The following is a 15446-nucleotide window of genomic DNA, read 5'->3' as shown; positions in this document are numbered from 1 at the left end:
CATCCACTCAACGCACATCCATTGAGTGTCTGCTGAGTACCATGCACTTAAAGCTGAGGATTCAGAGAATTAGACTCTGCTGCTGCCTTCAGGGAACTCAGATACAGAGATAGATGAGCACAGAAGTTGTGCACTGCCATGCTTAAAGTGAGATGAGACCGCACAGAGGAGGAAGAAATTATCTGTCTGAAAAAGTTAGGGAAGGAGATAGTTCATTTGTATTTAAGCAGCATGGGGTGATGAACAGAGATCACTGTTCTCTGTGTTGGAATCCTGGCTTCACAACACATTACCTCCTACCCTCTATGCCTCCATTTACCCACCTGTAAAATGGGAATAATATCATGTACCTTGTAGGGTCATGGTGAGGCATGAATGAGATCATGTTTGTGAAAAGGGCTTAGCACCAAGGTGAGCCCGTACAGGTGCTCAACAAGTGTGAGCTCCTTCTGGCAGCTCTGGGTCAACCTTCCGTTCCTTACAGTGCCCCGGACATACTGTTATCCTGGTGACTATCTGTTATTTGGTTGATTTATATTATCCTGGAAATTTCTGCCATATCAAGAAACAGAGCCACTGGGAGCCAGGCTATTTTAAGTATTCCAGAAGGGATCTATTCCTCTCTCTGAGAACCATGAATTTGGCATTTGGCATCTGGAAATTTGACCTGGCAAAAGATACACGGGCAAGAACTGTGCTTTCGCATCTTAGCAAGAAGAGCTGGGGGCTCGCCAAGGAGTCCGGGCCATCAAGCCAGGAGGCAAAGCGCAATAGTGTCCCCGGACCTGCCCCACCCCACTAATGAAGCCCAGGGCATTCATGAGCCCAGCTCTTTGAAGCCACTCTATGAAGCTCATACTTCATTGATGCACAGCATGGCAGAGGAGTCCTGACTTAGCGAGAAGCCCAAGTAAAGTCTTTTACGAGGTGAGGGACTCTTCTGAGGAAACATAACAAACCAGGGGGGAAGGGCTTTTGACAATCACCAAATGAGTAAGAAAAAAAGGGAGGCCTTCCATGTCCACACCCTCTGTGGAAGGGGTATAAATGCTCCCCAGGGGCAGGAGACCCATAGCTCTGTGGCTTGGAGAACTTGAACTCCGCGTTCAGCCGGGCGTCTCGCTCCCTCCTTCCTGCACCATGCCTTACAACTGCTGCCTTCCCAACCTGAGCTGCCGCTCCACCTGCTGCTCCCGGCCCTGCGTGCCCCCCAGCTGCCACACCTGCACCCTGCCCGGGGCCTGCAACATCCCCGCCAACGTGGGCAACTGCGGCTGGTTCTGCGAGGGCTCCTTCAATGGCAGCGAGAAGGAGACCATGCAGTTCCTGAACGACCGCCTGGCCAGCTACCTGGAGAAGGTGCGCCAGCTGGAGCGGGAGAACGCGGAGCTGGAGACCAGGATCCGGGAGTGGTGCCAGCAGCAGGTGCCCTTCGTGTGCCCCAGCTACCAGTCCTACTTCCGGACCATCGAGGAGCTCCAGCAGAAGGTGAGGGGGTGGGCACCACATGGCCTCCAGCCGGAATGGTAGGGAGGGAATCTGCGGTCTGATTAAGAAACAATACAGGTTCTCAGTTATGTCCGGCTTTTCCATTTTGTTTTCTTGAGGGCCCATTTTATACGAGGCTCAGGACTGTTAGGCCTCAATATTTGCATAGTGCAAGTCTATGTGAAGGTAGCAGCACTTTGCATAAATAAGCTGTAATTAAAGCCGCCTCCAAATGCTTCTGTGCATTTGCCAAGCTCCAGATTTATTACCCTGAGGCAAAAGAAAAGCACCGAACCCAAGAAGGAAGCTGAGGAAGCAGAACCTTTTGTAAGAATTGGACCATTTTCTCTCTCCCTCATCTGGACTCTTGACTACTCTGACTTCTTGCTGCTGTCCTCCTCTGGGTACTTAATTACCCGAATTATTTTCCTGACCTGGATGCTTCTGGACTTCTCCTGGTGTTCCGTGTTCAGTGAGGGCATAAAATGGTTAGCTAAAATCAGAAAGGGTAGAAACCTCCTAGGAGGAAATCGTGCAAAGCCAGCCAGGATGGCTGGGAGGGCACGGCCGCTTCCCTGACCCAGTGCCTCCAGTGGCCAGTTACGCATTCATTTTCCCCAGCCGACTGGACGTTTCTTGAGGGTGGATCCAGTGTTGACTCAGTTTTGTATCTTCGGTTCCTAGAACAATGCCAGATTTATGATGGGTTTTTGAAAGTAAATGTTAAGGGCACCTAGGTGGCTCAGTCAGTCGAGCGTCCGACTTTGGCTCAGGTCATGATCTCATGGCTTGTGAGTTCAAGCCTCACACAGGGCTCTCTGCTGTCAGCACCGAGCCTGCTTCAGATCCTCTGTCCCCCTCTCTCTGTCCCTCCCCGACTCGTGCTATCTCTCTCTCTATATGTAGCTCAAAAAAATGTTAGTTATTATTATTATCAGCCTCTCAGTATTGCTTACCAGGAAAGAAAAAGATTACTTAGCTGCCGATACTTTTCTCGCATATTTCAGGATTCTTTTTTCAAATTTGATTTGTCAAGTATTTACTGAGCACCTATCGTGCGTGGACAGCATTTAATAATCTTATATATGATGCAGTGTGATTTCTCATTCTGTCCCTTCCATGTGAGTGCATCAGCAGGAATTGGTGTTGGTTAGAAATAACCAAGCTTATCCTAGATTGTTTTGGGTCTTCTAGATCTTGTGCAGCAAGGCAGAGAACGCCAGGCTGGTGGTGCAGATTGACAATGCCAAGCTGGCCTCAGATGACTTCAGGACCAAGTGAGTGGACGAGTGGGGTGTCCCCTCTCTCCTCTTGCCCCTTAGCCGGTCCTCAACACTGACAAAGCTTTCCCCTAGACGTTTCCCCCAGGATCCACAGAGCCACTGCTCAGCAGAGCTCAGAGCTCTCATCTCTAGATGCAGACCCTTCCTCCAGCTTCTCTGTAAGGTGACATCCCTCCAATCTAGGAGAGAAGTTAGGCATCCCTCCGTCTCCCGCCATTGCTCTGCTCTGCACAGAATGCAATCAGGAGAATGTGAGAGGTGAATTAATTTCGGAAATTTCACAGTGTATCAACTTTTATTGCCTAAGTCTACTGGCTCTTTATTTATCCAAAAAAAACCCAAAAAACAAAAAACAAAACCAAAAACCGATTCCCAGAGCATTTTCCTCTAGGAGCTACTGCTCAGTGTTAAAAACCTGAATGAGAGACAAGCCTGTAGAAACCATAAGCCCCAAACTTCCAGTTGTCTGACAGACTGAACGAAACCAGAGTCAGGGCCAGGCCTATTCCCGTCTGGCGGGTCCCTGATGCCCCTGTACCACAGGTACGAGACGGAGCTGGGCTTGCGGCAGCTGGTGGAGTCGGACATCAACGGCCTGCGCAGGATCCTGGACGAGCTGACCCTGTGCAAGTCTGACCTGGAGGCCCAGGTGGAGTCCCTGAAGGAGGAGCTGCTGACCCTCAAGCAGAACCACGAGCAGGTGAGGTTCCCCAAAGAGCAACAGGCTGAAACTCGCCAAAGCCTGTTTCCAACTGCTGTGGGGTGTGGGAGAGGCTCTACGTGCTGAGGAATCTGTCTTCCAAACAAAAGGATTTGTAGAGAATGAGCAATTGAAAACCTGTGATATGAGAGTAGGATGTTTCTGCCAGAGGCGGGGGTGAGAGTGAAGGAAGTTGGCAAGCCCAGTAATGAGGAAAGACCAACAACCAGGCAGTGCCCACAGCTTCCTCCGCTCCCAGCCTCCTCCGCTCTGCGGGGATGCAGAGATCTTGTATCCCAGTTCCCCATTAAGCACCTGCAGAGGCCAGGATGGCCACCCAGCAGAGAGGGCTCAGCTGGAAACAAAACCACCTCTCCTCCTTCTCCTCCAGAGCTTTCTCTGCTAGTCAGTGCTGTCTGGAGAAAATGCTGAGCAAAATGCTTACTGTCACTTCTTGGTCAGTTGTGTGATCAAGGAGACAGACATTTCGTGCAAACCTTAAATACCAGAACAATGTAAATAGCGATGGTTAATAGTAATCAAGAGCTTATTGTGTGCCAAACATTGTGCTAAGTGTTTTAGAACTCCAGAGGTAGTTCTCGTTTTGTAGATGGAGAGCTTGAGACTCCTAGAAGCTTCTAGAAGCCATATAGTAAGTGGTAGAGATGGCCCTCAACTCAAGCTTGATAACCACCTAAGCCCAAGTACCAAGTTATATTGGCTTTATGAAGAGATAGCAGGGAAATGAATGGATACTTATCTCCTTCAGCAGAATCTAGCTTGATAGAATCACCAAACCACCAGTTAGGTCTATTCCATCCCAGATGGGAGATTTTGAAGTAAGCACTCTTTATTTCCTCTTTAGTAGGACTCTATCCTTTTTATTAGCCATGGTTAAGAATCAAACCTAAGAGGCTGTGTGGTGTATGAGCAAAAACACTGAACTGGGTGCTTGGGGTCCACAGTGTACATGGTGGTCTCTCATATCTCAGCTCGGAGGCTGAATCGCTGCTCTAAATGAGGAGGCATAGTCCGAATATGGGGGTGGAAAGTGGTCCTAGGGGTGAAATACTTTGCCAAGTGGAATACACGGATTAAGTACTGATTACAGAACCCAGTTGTGAGAGGATCTGGTGGCACAGAGCTGCTGAAAGCTGAAGAATGATCACAAGCTGACCTGCTCTCTTAGAAGGGAGCACCAGAACCCTTTGTGATTCTTTCCATCTTCCCCTTCCTCTTTTAGGAAGTCAACACCCTGCGCTGCCAGATCGGAGACCGCCTCAACGTGGAGGTGGACGCGGCCCCCACCGTGGACCTGAACCGCGTGCTCAACGAGACCAGGAGCCAATATGAGGCCCTGGTGGAGACCAACCGCAGGGACGTGGAGGAATGGTTCACCACCCAGGTGGGCATCTCAGCACGCGGCCGCCCGGGCCCCTCGGCACCTTGCAGCCCTTGAGGCAGGGTCTCACCCTGTCTCGTCCCCTGTGCTGTTTCAGACCGAGGAGCTGAACAAGCAAGTGGTGTCCAGTGCGGAGCAGCTGCAGTCCTGCCAGGCAGAGATCATCGAGCTGAGACGCACGGTCAACGCCCTGGAGATCGAGCTGCAGGCCCAGCACAACCTGGTGGGTGTCGCTCAGGGTGCTGCCCACCCTCTCCTCACCTGGTGAAGCCCGTGGCTTCTCTGGAGTCCCATGGCGATGCCCCGAGAAGCGGCTCTGTGACATTCCGTATGTTCCCCACACAGAGGGACTCCCTGGAGAACACGCTGACGGAGACCGAGGCGCGCTACAGCTCCCAGCTGGGCCAGGTGCAGTGCATGATCACCAACGTGGAGTCCCAGCTGGCCGAGATCCGCTGTGACCTGGAGCGGCAGAACCAGGAGTACCAGGTGCTGCTGGACGTCAAGGCCCGGCTGGAGTGCGAGATCAACACGTACCGGGGCCTGCTGGAGAGCGAGGATTGCAAGTGAGTGGGAAGCTAGTACTATTTCCCTTGGGGGTGCATGAGGTTGCGTGGGGATGAGAAATCATCCTGATGGAGACAAATTTATAATTTCAAGCTTTTGGTTGGAGGCAGTGTGAGGCAGTGCTATATTCTTACACAGAGTGCATTTAGTATCTTCCTATGTCTTCAGGTCATTTCCCTCTAATTTGCCCCCATGATCTTCTCTCTCCAGGCTCCCCTGCAACCCATGTGCCACAACCAATGCATGTGACAAACCCACTGGGCCTTGCGTCACCAATCCTTGTGTCCAACGTGCTCGGTGCGGGCCTTGCAACACCTTTGTGCGTTAGAAGCCCCGGTGCCAGCAGGAGGAGAAGGGTTTCAAGGTCACATGTCAACTCTACTTCATGCAAGCATCTCCTATGGTGACCACGATTTGGACAAAGGAAAAATTTCTACCAGCACCAGCTTCTAAGTGTCAACTCTACCTTCTACTGGTTTGCCTGGCTTGATCCTTTAGACGGCCAAGTCTGTACCAGTTCGGTCCGTCTTCTGAGCACATAGAGAAATCTACAACAGAATCGTGCAATACCTATTATCACGATGACGCACTCGTGTAACAAGTTATGCTTGAACAAATACTTACCTAAATGTGATTTCAAAATAATTACATGAAAGAATGATGGAGCTGACGGGCAGGCTACAAAACTGAACCTAATTGGGAAAAAAATCTTCCTTGTCACTCTTTTGGTCTTTGGAGATACTACAGTACGGGTCCCTTACTAACTTCCTAATAAACTCTTATTCTGGCACAAACCTAATAATTGTCCTTTTTTGTTCATTCATTCACCAGTTGGGTGTCTTGTATCAATAAAAAGTGACTGGTGTTCTCTCATCAGATGAAGGGGTCATGTGACTTCCTTCAAAGGAAAAGTCTCCAGACATCACCCACCTATTGATGTGAATTTCGGGTATGGGCAGAAGGTGATAGGGGAAAAACTGGTGAATCCACATGACGGTATCTACAAACATTTTCTGTCTAGCTCTTCAGAGGGAATTCCACAGAAATGGTACATCATCAGGAGGAAGTGAATCTCGAGAGGAAGCCCATACCTCTTGGCAACATGAAAATACTGACCCTAGAAAAAGACTGGAGAAAATATAATCAGCCAACAATTATCTTCTCGATTTCTATCTTTGTGTATTAGAGAGGTTTTCTTTATAGCCATCCAAATCAAGTTATGGTGATTTTTGTACCTATAGATTTTATAATAACTATTAAAAAATGCAGAAATACATTGTACTTAGGTTCGGAATATCAAGTCAGCTTATTATAGATTATCAAACCACAATGTTATAAAAAGACTTATTTTCAGCGGCACTTGGTGGCTCAGTTGGTTAAGCCCATTTGGGGCTCCATGACTGGGCATGAAGCCTACTTGAAAAAAAAAAGACTTATTTAATTACATTCCTCACCAAAGTATTGTTATTATTATTAATGTTTATTTATTTTTGAGAGAGAGAGCATAAGTGGGCAAGGGCAGATAGAGAGGGAGACCCAGAGTCCAAAGCAGGCTCCAGGCTCTGAACTATCAGCACAGAGCCCGACATGGGGCTCAAACTCACAAACAGTGAGATCATGACGTGAGCCAAAGTCAGACACCCAACCGACTGAGCCACCCAGGTGCCCCACCAAAGTATTATTAATGTTAATATTATTTTTCATATTATTAAATCATGGTATTTTGGGGGAGGGCAAATGTTATACCCATTTAATAATCACAACAAATATAATTGCAAAAGTTTTATCACAGATTACATATTCCTTTAAAAGTTTTTGTTAAGGGGGGCCTGGGTGGCTCAATCCAACTCTTGATTTCAGCTCAGGTCATAATTTCACGGTTCATGAGATTGAGCCCCACATTGGGCTCTGTGCTGACAGTGCGGAGCCTGCTTGGGATTGTCTCTCTTCCTCTCTCTGTCCCTCATTCCCCCCAAAATAAAATAAACTTGAAAAAAATTTTCATTAGTAGCATACAGTGTAAGTTTTGTAACACACATAATATTTTGTGGCATATTTACATATGATAAAATCCATAAAAATAATATATAAGGATAAGTAAACACATTATAGGTGTGTGCTCAGCATTTTTTTGGTAGGAGTGTAAGATGAAATATTGTGAAACCCACCAAGTAGTGAGCCCTGAACCTCCCAGACCCCCTGTGCTCTGTACAGACAGAGATGTCACTTCAACCCCACCTAAAGTTGTAGGTGGAAACTCTTTGGGATGCCTCATGTGTGACTAAGGAGTTGAAACTAAGACCATTTTGTTTCCATCAAAAAGACTCTTCCTTTTTGAAGTGAGAGAACAGCCTGACATTTACACACGTATACCTTTCTTGACATATCAGTTCACCTAAGATATCCACCTTGTGTGAAATCGTGGGTCTGAAGCACCATGGCCCCCTCTCCCAAGGTTGTTCTGGGCTGTCAGGACACAGCAAGTGCCTATAAGTCACCCCACTGGAGTCCCAGATTCACAGAGAGCCTCTGGGCTTCATTCTTCCCCCTAATTGTCTCCTTTCCCTACGGGGGCTGCGGGTCCCAGGCAGTTGTTCTGCCCCTCAGTAAGACTGCAGTCAAGACCTCAGGCTTCCCCAAAGGGCCTGAAAGGCATGGAAAAGCTGAGACTTCACTTGAGCTTGGCACCACTCACTGTAGCTCCCATGACTCTCCTGGCCCCAGGATCTTCCTGTCCTTTGTGACAAGGAGAAATCAGTAATGGTTCCTAGTCCATACTGTACTCAAATCTGACTCTGCTCTTTACCAACTCTGGCCCTTGGGCAAGTCCCTCCCCTTCTCCAAGCTTCATGCCTCCTCCCAGCACTCCCAGATGCAATTTAGAAAATGTGAACTCAAAGTAAGTGCAAAACCATCTGCAAAGTGCTATGTAGAGGCAAGTGGTTATTCTCTGGTACATCTGACTCCATTGGTTTGAACTGTTGATCCAATAGCCACAGTATTAAGTTGAAGAAAGTGACTCTGAAACTAGAGTTTGTGGGTTGGATCCCTGCTCTGCTCTTTAATAGCAGTTTGACCTTGCAAATAACATCAACACGAAGCTCCCCAGTTTCCTCATCTTTAAGGGGGCAGCGATAATAGTGTGTTTTCACAGGATGATCTTGAGGATGGGTGGAGTGAGTACACAGAAGCACACGGGCCTGTGCCTAGTAGAAGTAATCTGGGCTATTGTGAGTCACAGAGTGGCTGCCCTTGGGGTGCAGACAGGAAGAGGTGATCTCAGGTAGTGCTCGAGGAAGGCTTTTGGGTCCCAGGCAGAAACTGCACAGTGCATAGAAAGTAGCAGGTGAAGATTCATCATGTTGGATGCTGAAGAGACTTGTGGTTTTTGTTTGTATGTTATGATTCCAAAGGAGATTTTTTTTTTAAAGTGTGCCTAAGTATTAGAAAAACTCTTGGGAGGTCTTCAGACTTCCAAAAGCCATGGAAGTGTTGGGGGTGGTCCAAGCCTATATCTCTGAGAAGAAAAGGGAAGTCCAGCTAATAGCTGGGGTAAAATTGAAGAGAAAATTGCACTAAGGTATTATAAATCTATCTTATATACATATGTGCACATACCAGATACATGCATACACACTGTATATGTACCCACATATATAAACTGTATGCATATATGTATATATACATTATATATTATATCATTACATATTAATGTACATTACATATAATATAGTTAATATAAATACATAACTAATAATATATTAATCTATTCTACATATATTTATTTATTTAGAATTGCTTTAAAAAAGTTTATTTATTTTGAGAGAGAGAGAGAGAGAGAGAGAGAGAGAGAGAGAGATAGCACGTGTGCATGAGTCTGAGGGGCAGAGAGAGAGGGAGAGAGAGAGAATCCCAAGCAGGCTCCACACTATCAGTGTGGAGCCTGATGGAAGGCTCCAACTTACAAGTCATGAGATCATGACCTGAGCTGAAACCAAGAGTTGGATGCTTAACCAACTGAGCTACCCAGGCGCCCCTAACCTATTATATATTTAGACACACACACAATATGTGGGTAGAAAATACGAGAGCACAGGAGAGGGTAGAGGATCCAGTGGCCATGAGAAGTGGCCAGATCTGCTAGGCTGGATGGGCGGGGAGTGCCTGGGATTCACCTTCCACTTTCTGTCCCCTCCTCCACACTCCGGAATCCTGGGACTACTCTATTGTCCTGTGAGGTGGGCAGGAGCTCTGTCTACCCTGGAGTGTGCCTTCCCTGCTCAGTCGCCCGAAATGGCAGTGTGCTTCAGATGGTGGAGGATTGTGGCTGGTCTATGCTGTATTTCAGTGAGCCCTGGAGCTCCAATTCCATCCATTTTTATTTGTATGCAGTTGGCATTGTCTTTCCGTCCCACATTCACTGATGTCTCCACTTACCAATGTTAGCAAAGAACACAAACAACAATCAAGTGAGGGAACCAAGGCCCAGCTCAGGTCAAGAGTATTCTCTTGTTTTCCAACAAGATTCCTACTTAAAATTTTTTTTAATGTTTATTTATTTGTTTTTGAGAGAGAGAGAGCACAAGTGGAACAGGGGCAGAGACAGAGGGGGGCAGAGAATTCCAAGCAGGCTCCACACTGTCAGTCAGCACAGAGCCCAACTCGGGGCTTGAACTCATAAATTGTGAGATCATGACCTGAGCTGAAATCAAGAGTTGGACATCCAACTGACTGGGCCACCCAGGCACCCCTGATTTCCACTTTTCTATTTTTTTTAATGTTTTTTTTTTTTTTGAGAGAGTGTGGAAGAGCCAGCAGGGGACGGGCAGAGAGAGAGAGAGTAGGGGACAGAGAACCCAAAGTGGGCTCTGTGCTGATGGCAGAGGAATGCAGGCCTCAAACTCATGAGCCGTGAGACCATGACTTGAGCCGAAGTCAGATGCTTAACTGACCGAGACACCCAGGTGCCCCTCCCACTTTTGTAAATCAGTGGTTGGAATGAAGAGATACCAGGAACGAGAACTGTTATAGAGATCAGAACATCAGTCTATGAAAATCATGGGGCAAGGCAAGAGCCAGAGTGGGACTAGAGCTTTTATCCCAAACTCAGAGACCACGTACTTAGGTGTGGCAGTGAGTTCCAGGGGAAAATACCAAAAACCTTGATTCAGGGTGTGCATACCTGAGGGCAGCTGAGAAGACAGGCCCTCAACACTTGCTCAGCCTTCCCACCTGGGTGTCTCTGGGCCAGCCTCTCCCCTGCGTTAGTGCTGCTGTGCAGAGAAATGCCAGAAGTGCCTCTGAAAGACTCTGGCCACATGCCACTGTGCTTGTCCCCGGGGAGCAGACTCCTCTGAGAGCCTCTGCCCCTTTCTAGTAGAGGACCCCATTCTTTACTTGACTTCAGCAGAGAAGAATCAGTAGATAATGGCCTTATCAACTTTAAAAATGATTAACATGGGGGCGCCTGGGTGGCTCAGTCGGTTAAGCGTCCGACTTCAGCCAGGTCACTATCTCGCGGTCCGTGAGTTCGAGCCCCGCGTCGGGCTCTGGGCTGATGGCTCAGAGCCTGGAGCCTGTTTCCGATTCTGTGTCTCCCTCTCTCTCTGCCCCTTCCCCGTTCATGCTCTGTCTCTCTCTGTCCCAAAAATAAATAAACGTTGAAAAAAAAATGATTAACATGGTACAATACGGGTCTCAATTAAAGTAATGTAGAACGTCGCATTATTAAAAATGGGTGTCTGCTGCTTGCTTAGGATATGAAAGAAATAAATGGGTCTGGAACTCTCTCTTTTTAAACTGCCTTTCAGCGGCAACAGAGGCAGAGAAAGAAAAAGAGTGAGGGCTCTTACTAAGAGTTACCTTCTAGTCAATTCTGGGTGGACTCTCCCAGGTTTAAGATCAGTTTCTCCTCCCATGGGTTCCCAGTCCAACTTTGCTGAGGTCAACAGTTCTAGAGCCAGGCTTTCCCAGAAAGCAGCACTCCCAAAGCAAGGAAGTAAGAGCATCAAAACCTGGGGACCTCCACCTAGCACAGCTCCACCCTCTGCGGGGCTGGGCGATGGGTCTCACCTGCTAATGACAGTGTGACCTGCTGACTGACAGTTACAGTAGAAGAATTATGGGTTGTTTTGGAGGCAGGATATTTGGGTCCTGGCTTTGGACAAATTTTCAACTCCTCCAACTTCTAGACTCTTCCTTTGAGAGAACGTCTGGGCCGCCAGCCTCATGGGGGTTGTGATGGTCTCCGCGTGTGGAAGCACTTTGTAAATGGCACAGCACCGTTCACACATAAGCCTTAGTATTATTGCCATTGACCCCTTGACCTTGAACCTTGAAGACTGACTCTTAAGTTCTCAGAGTCTAATTTTGAGATTGTCTGCTCCCAGTGAACCATCCCACTTAGCGTCCTACATGGTCCTTTTGTTGCTGCTGTTGACAGATGTAACCTGGGCTTCTGTTTTCCCAGCTTGGGGAGCTCCACCAAAAGGCCCTGGGGTAGAGCGGGACCCACTTTCCATTCTGGAAAGGGCATTAATCTCTTATGTTATTCCAGGTATTCATCTTCCTCGTTGACCCATGGAATGCCAGGTCCCAGGGACTGACATGACAGGAGGACCCACAGGGAATGGAATGTGATAGGAGGCCTTGGGGGGAACGATGAGAGGGGTGTGGGAGAAGGGATATGGGCCTGCAAGGCCTCTCTGTCCCCTTTCTCCTCCTGGATGTACATTGTAACCCCCATCTCTTCCAGCACCTGCACACGCTCCTTTTCCAAGGTAGCTTTCTGTGGGTGGCTCTGCAGAGACAAGGGAGTGCTGAGTCACTCACAGGAGGAATTATCAAGAGGCCCAAGAAGCATCCTGAAAACACCCGGGAGCACTTTGGCAGCTGAGTGTGAAACAGCATTCAAAGCTGGGGGTGGTGGGTGACAGTGACAGTCAAATGCTTTGTTCCATTTTGTTTTGCTTCAAAGAAGAGTCACTGATATCTAACAACTGCTCACATTCCTCATCGAAACAGGAAAATCAGGCGAGAAGTGCCAAAAGTTTCAAGAATTGCTAGAATGGTAAGAAGATAGGATCGTGATGTGGCCTGTCCCTTGTTATCGCAAAACTTGTGCTGACACCTTTAAGTGAGCAGGTGCCAGGCAGGTGGGCCCGGGCCTGGCCAGGTTCTTATTGGAGTCCATGCAGGCATTCAGGGTAGTATTCTCTTTGTTTCTCACTTTGTCACATATAGGGACAAGCGTGCATCAGAAATTTAAGGAAGACCAGGGAAAATGTACAACTTCTGGGGCAAAGACAGATATATAAGAAATTAAAACATGTGCTCAGTGTGGCAGGGAAATGTTGGTGTCTACATGACGTGGCTTCATATGGTGGCACAAATGAAGTTAGTGGTGGCCCTGATGAGCTAACGCTTAGAGAGTGACACACTGAAGTGTGTGTGTATGTGTGTGTGTGTGCGTGCATGTGTGTTGGCACCCAGATTAGGTAGCTGGTTTCAAGTTCCCTCAAGGCAAAGGCTGTTGCAAACTGGCTGGATGTGAGCAAGACGCCAAGGAATCTGAGCTTGAGGCCTGAGAATCAGTTAAATGAATTCAGATGTGTGTGTATGTGTATGTGTATGTGCATATGTGCATGCGTGTATGTGTGTGCATACGTGTGCGCGCACACATGTGAGTATGTGTGCATGTGTGCATCTGTGCATGTATTTGCATGTGCATATGTATCTGTGCGTGTGTGCATATATGCCTGTGTTTATTTGCATATGTGTGTGCATGTGTGTGCATCTCTGTGTGTGCATCTGTGTATGTGTGTGTGTGTGTGTGTGTGGCACATGGCGCTTTTGGAGGAAGGCAAGACATGTGAACTACTCACATTTCCATGGATTATAGCAATCAGAGTTTTCAAACAGAAAGATGAAAGGGCTGTTGGTGAATTAGAGAAAGGTTCCTTCCTGGCTGGACACACCCCACAGGGGGCTGGTTTGGCAAATGGCATAGACGTTGCTCTTTCGCTTCTATATGATCCCACCACTGGGTGCTCTTTCACCTGACACCACTCTTACGACTACACATGGGAGCCTTGGGGGCAACCACACAGCCTGCCTGGAGCCTGGTCCTCAGACTCCATCCGGGTCACTGTCCCTACTAGATTGGCTCTCAAGTCAGATAGTTTAAATAATGTCAAAGAATTTTCACATTTCTTAAGTGATCCTTGTGTGCCTTTTATGGCAGACATGTAGGAAGCACGTAATCAATTATGTCCTCCCGGGTGTTTCCAGGATGCTTCTTGGGCCTCTTGATAATTCCTCCAGTGAGCGATTCAGTACTCCTTTGTCCCCTCAGAGCTACTCACAGACAGCTACTCACAGGAGCTTGTGTAGGTGCTGGAAGAGACAACGTGCAACAGATAATAACTGGCCTGCCTGAAATTAATAACTCATTTAGGGCAGATGAAAGAATGAAGCACAGAGAGGTTGCTTGAGCAATGCCACACAGCAAAAAGTGCTTTTTGCTCATTGAGAGGAGAAGCCCTTGGGTAACTATGAGAAGAGCAGGAAGCAGGGAGACACATGATTGCCATTTTTTTTTTTTCAAATGGTAGCCGATGGGGAAAATTTGCTTGATAGATGTGGCTTATTTGGCCTGCGCAGCATTTTTTGGTTTTTTTCAACGTTTATTTATTTTGGGGACAGAGAGAGACAGAGCATCAACAGGGGAGGGGCAGAGAGAGAGGGAGACACAGAATCGGAAACAGGCTCCAGGCTCCGAACCATCAGCCCAGAGCCGGACGCGGGGCTCGAACTCACGGACCGCGAGATTGTGACCTGGCTGAAGTCGGACGCTTAACCAACTGCGCCACCCAGGCGCCCCATGATTGCCATTTTCTAATGAGAAGGGAGTAATTCCCTTTCTCCTAACCCTGGCACTATGTGCTTTGAAGGCAGGGTGTCATCCCTATATAAACAACCATGACACTCACAGGATTAGACATGGAATTCATGGTGACAAAACAGGGGTATGGAGTGTGACTTTTGAATTAAGTTGAGCACGAAACAGAAATTAAGTAAAGAGCTAAAGTGTTTCAACCACACAATGGACTTTGTGCCAAGAATTTGACCAGTTCTTTTGGGAGGTGCTTAAGCGGAGACCCCAAAGGTGACCATCAAGCCCATGTCACAGGGCTAATCAGTGGCCAAGCCAAGGCTTGAATGCTTTGGTCTTGACCCTGTGCCTCTTCTCTCTACAGAGGGTGTGGGCATCTCTTGCTTAGACATAAAGCTGCTCAAAGGTGACAAAGTAAGGTAGACATCCTAGAAGTTTTAGATTTTAATTGAGAGAATCAGGGTGTGTTTAAAGAATCTTTTTTTTTTTCTTTCTCTCATTAAGCTGTGACTGACAATAAATGAAGAGCTGGTGAAAAAGTGGATCTCTTGGTTGAATCAATGGGTTCTTTCAAACTCATACTAATCTCATATCCAATTAAATTAGTTGATTTAAAAACACTAGTCAAGGGGCACCTAGGTGGCTCAGTCGTTTGAGCACCCAACTCTTGATTCGGCTCGGGTCATGATTCCAGGGTCGTGGGATCAAACCCGTGTTGGGCTCTGTGCTGAGCATGGAGCCTGCTTAAGATTCTCTCTGTCTCCCTCTGTCTCTTCCCAGGTCTCTCTCTCTCTCTCTCTCTCTCCCACACACACACACACACACACACACACACTCTGTGTAAAAATGAACGAATGAATGAATGAATGAATGAATAAAAATACTAGTCAATGTTTATGCTTATATTTAAAAAAATCTTGGACTTGTATAGACATTTGTATATGCACAAAATGCTAGTAGAGTGTATTTATTAAATTCATGATTGTGTTCGTGTCTAGGAAGAGGGGACTGAATGTGACTGGCTTGAAAGCCCAAATTCTTTATGTCATCTTTCATGTTACGTTTACTTGATTTTTTAACACAGCAAATAGGAAAAAAAAAAAACTTCTATTC

At 47.3% G+C, this 15446-nt stretch overlaps 1 protein-coding gene across 1 annotated transcript; it reads left to right on the top strand.

The window, feature by feature from the left end:
• The first annotated feature begins 1063 nt into the window (after positions 1-1063).
• Positions 1064-6239, top strand: KRT33A (keratin 33A). Its single transcript, XM_003996855.5, has 7 exons — positions 1064-1488; positions 2683-2765; positions 3315-3471; positions 4715-4876; positions 4971-5096; positions 5219-5439; positions 5651-6239. Exons 1-7 carry the CDS (start codon positions 1141-1143, stop codon positions 5766-5768), a joined length of 1215 nt encoding a protein of 404 aa, XP_003996904.3. The 5' UTR covers positions 1064-1140; the 3' UTR covers positions 5769-6239.
• The last annotated feature ends 9207 nt before the right edge of the window (positions 6240-15446 follow it).

Source organism: Felis catus, chromosome E1 (genome assembly GCF_018350175.1).
Source record: "Felis catus isolate Fca126 chromosome E1, F.catus_Fca126_mat1.0, whole genome shotgun sequence".
In the NCBI taxonomy this organism is placed as follows: Eukaryota; Metazoa; Chordata; class Mammalia; order Carnivora; family Felidae; genus Felis; species Felis catus.
This window is presented reverse-complemented; position numbering and strand designations above follow the sequence as displayed.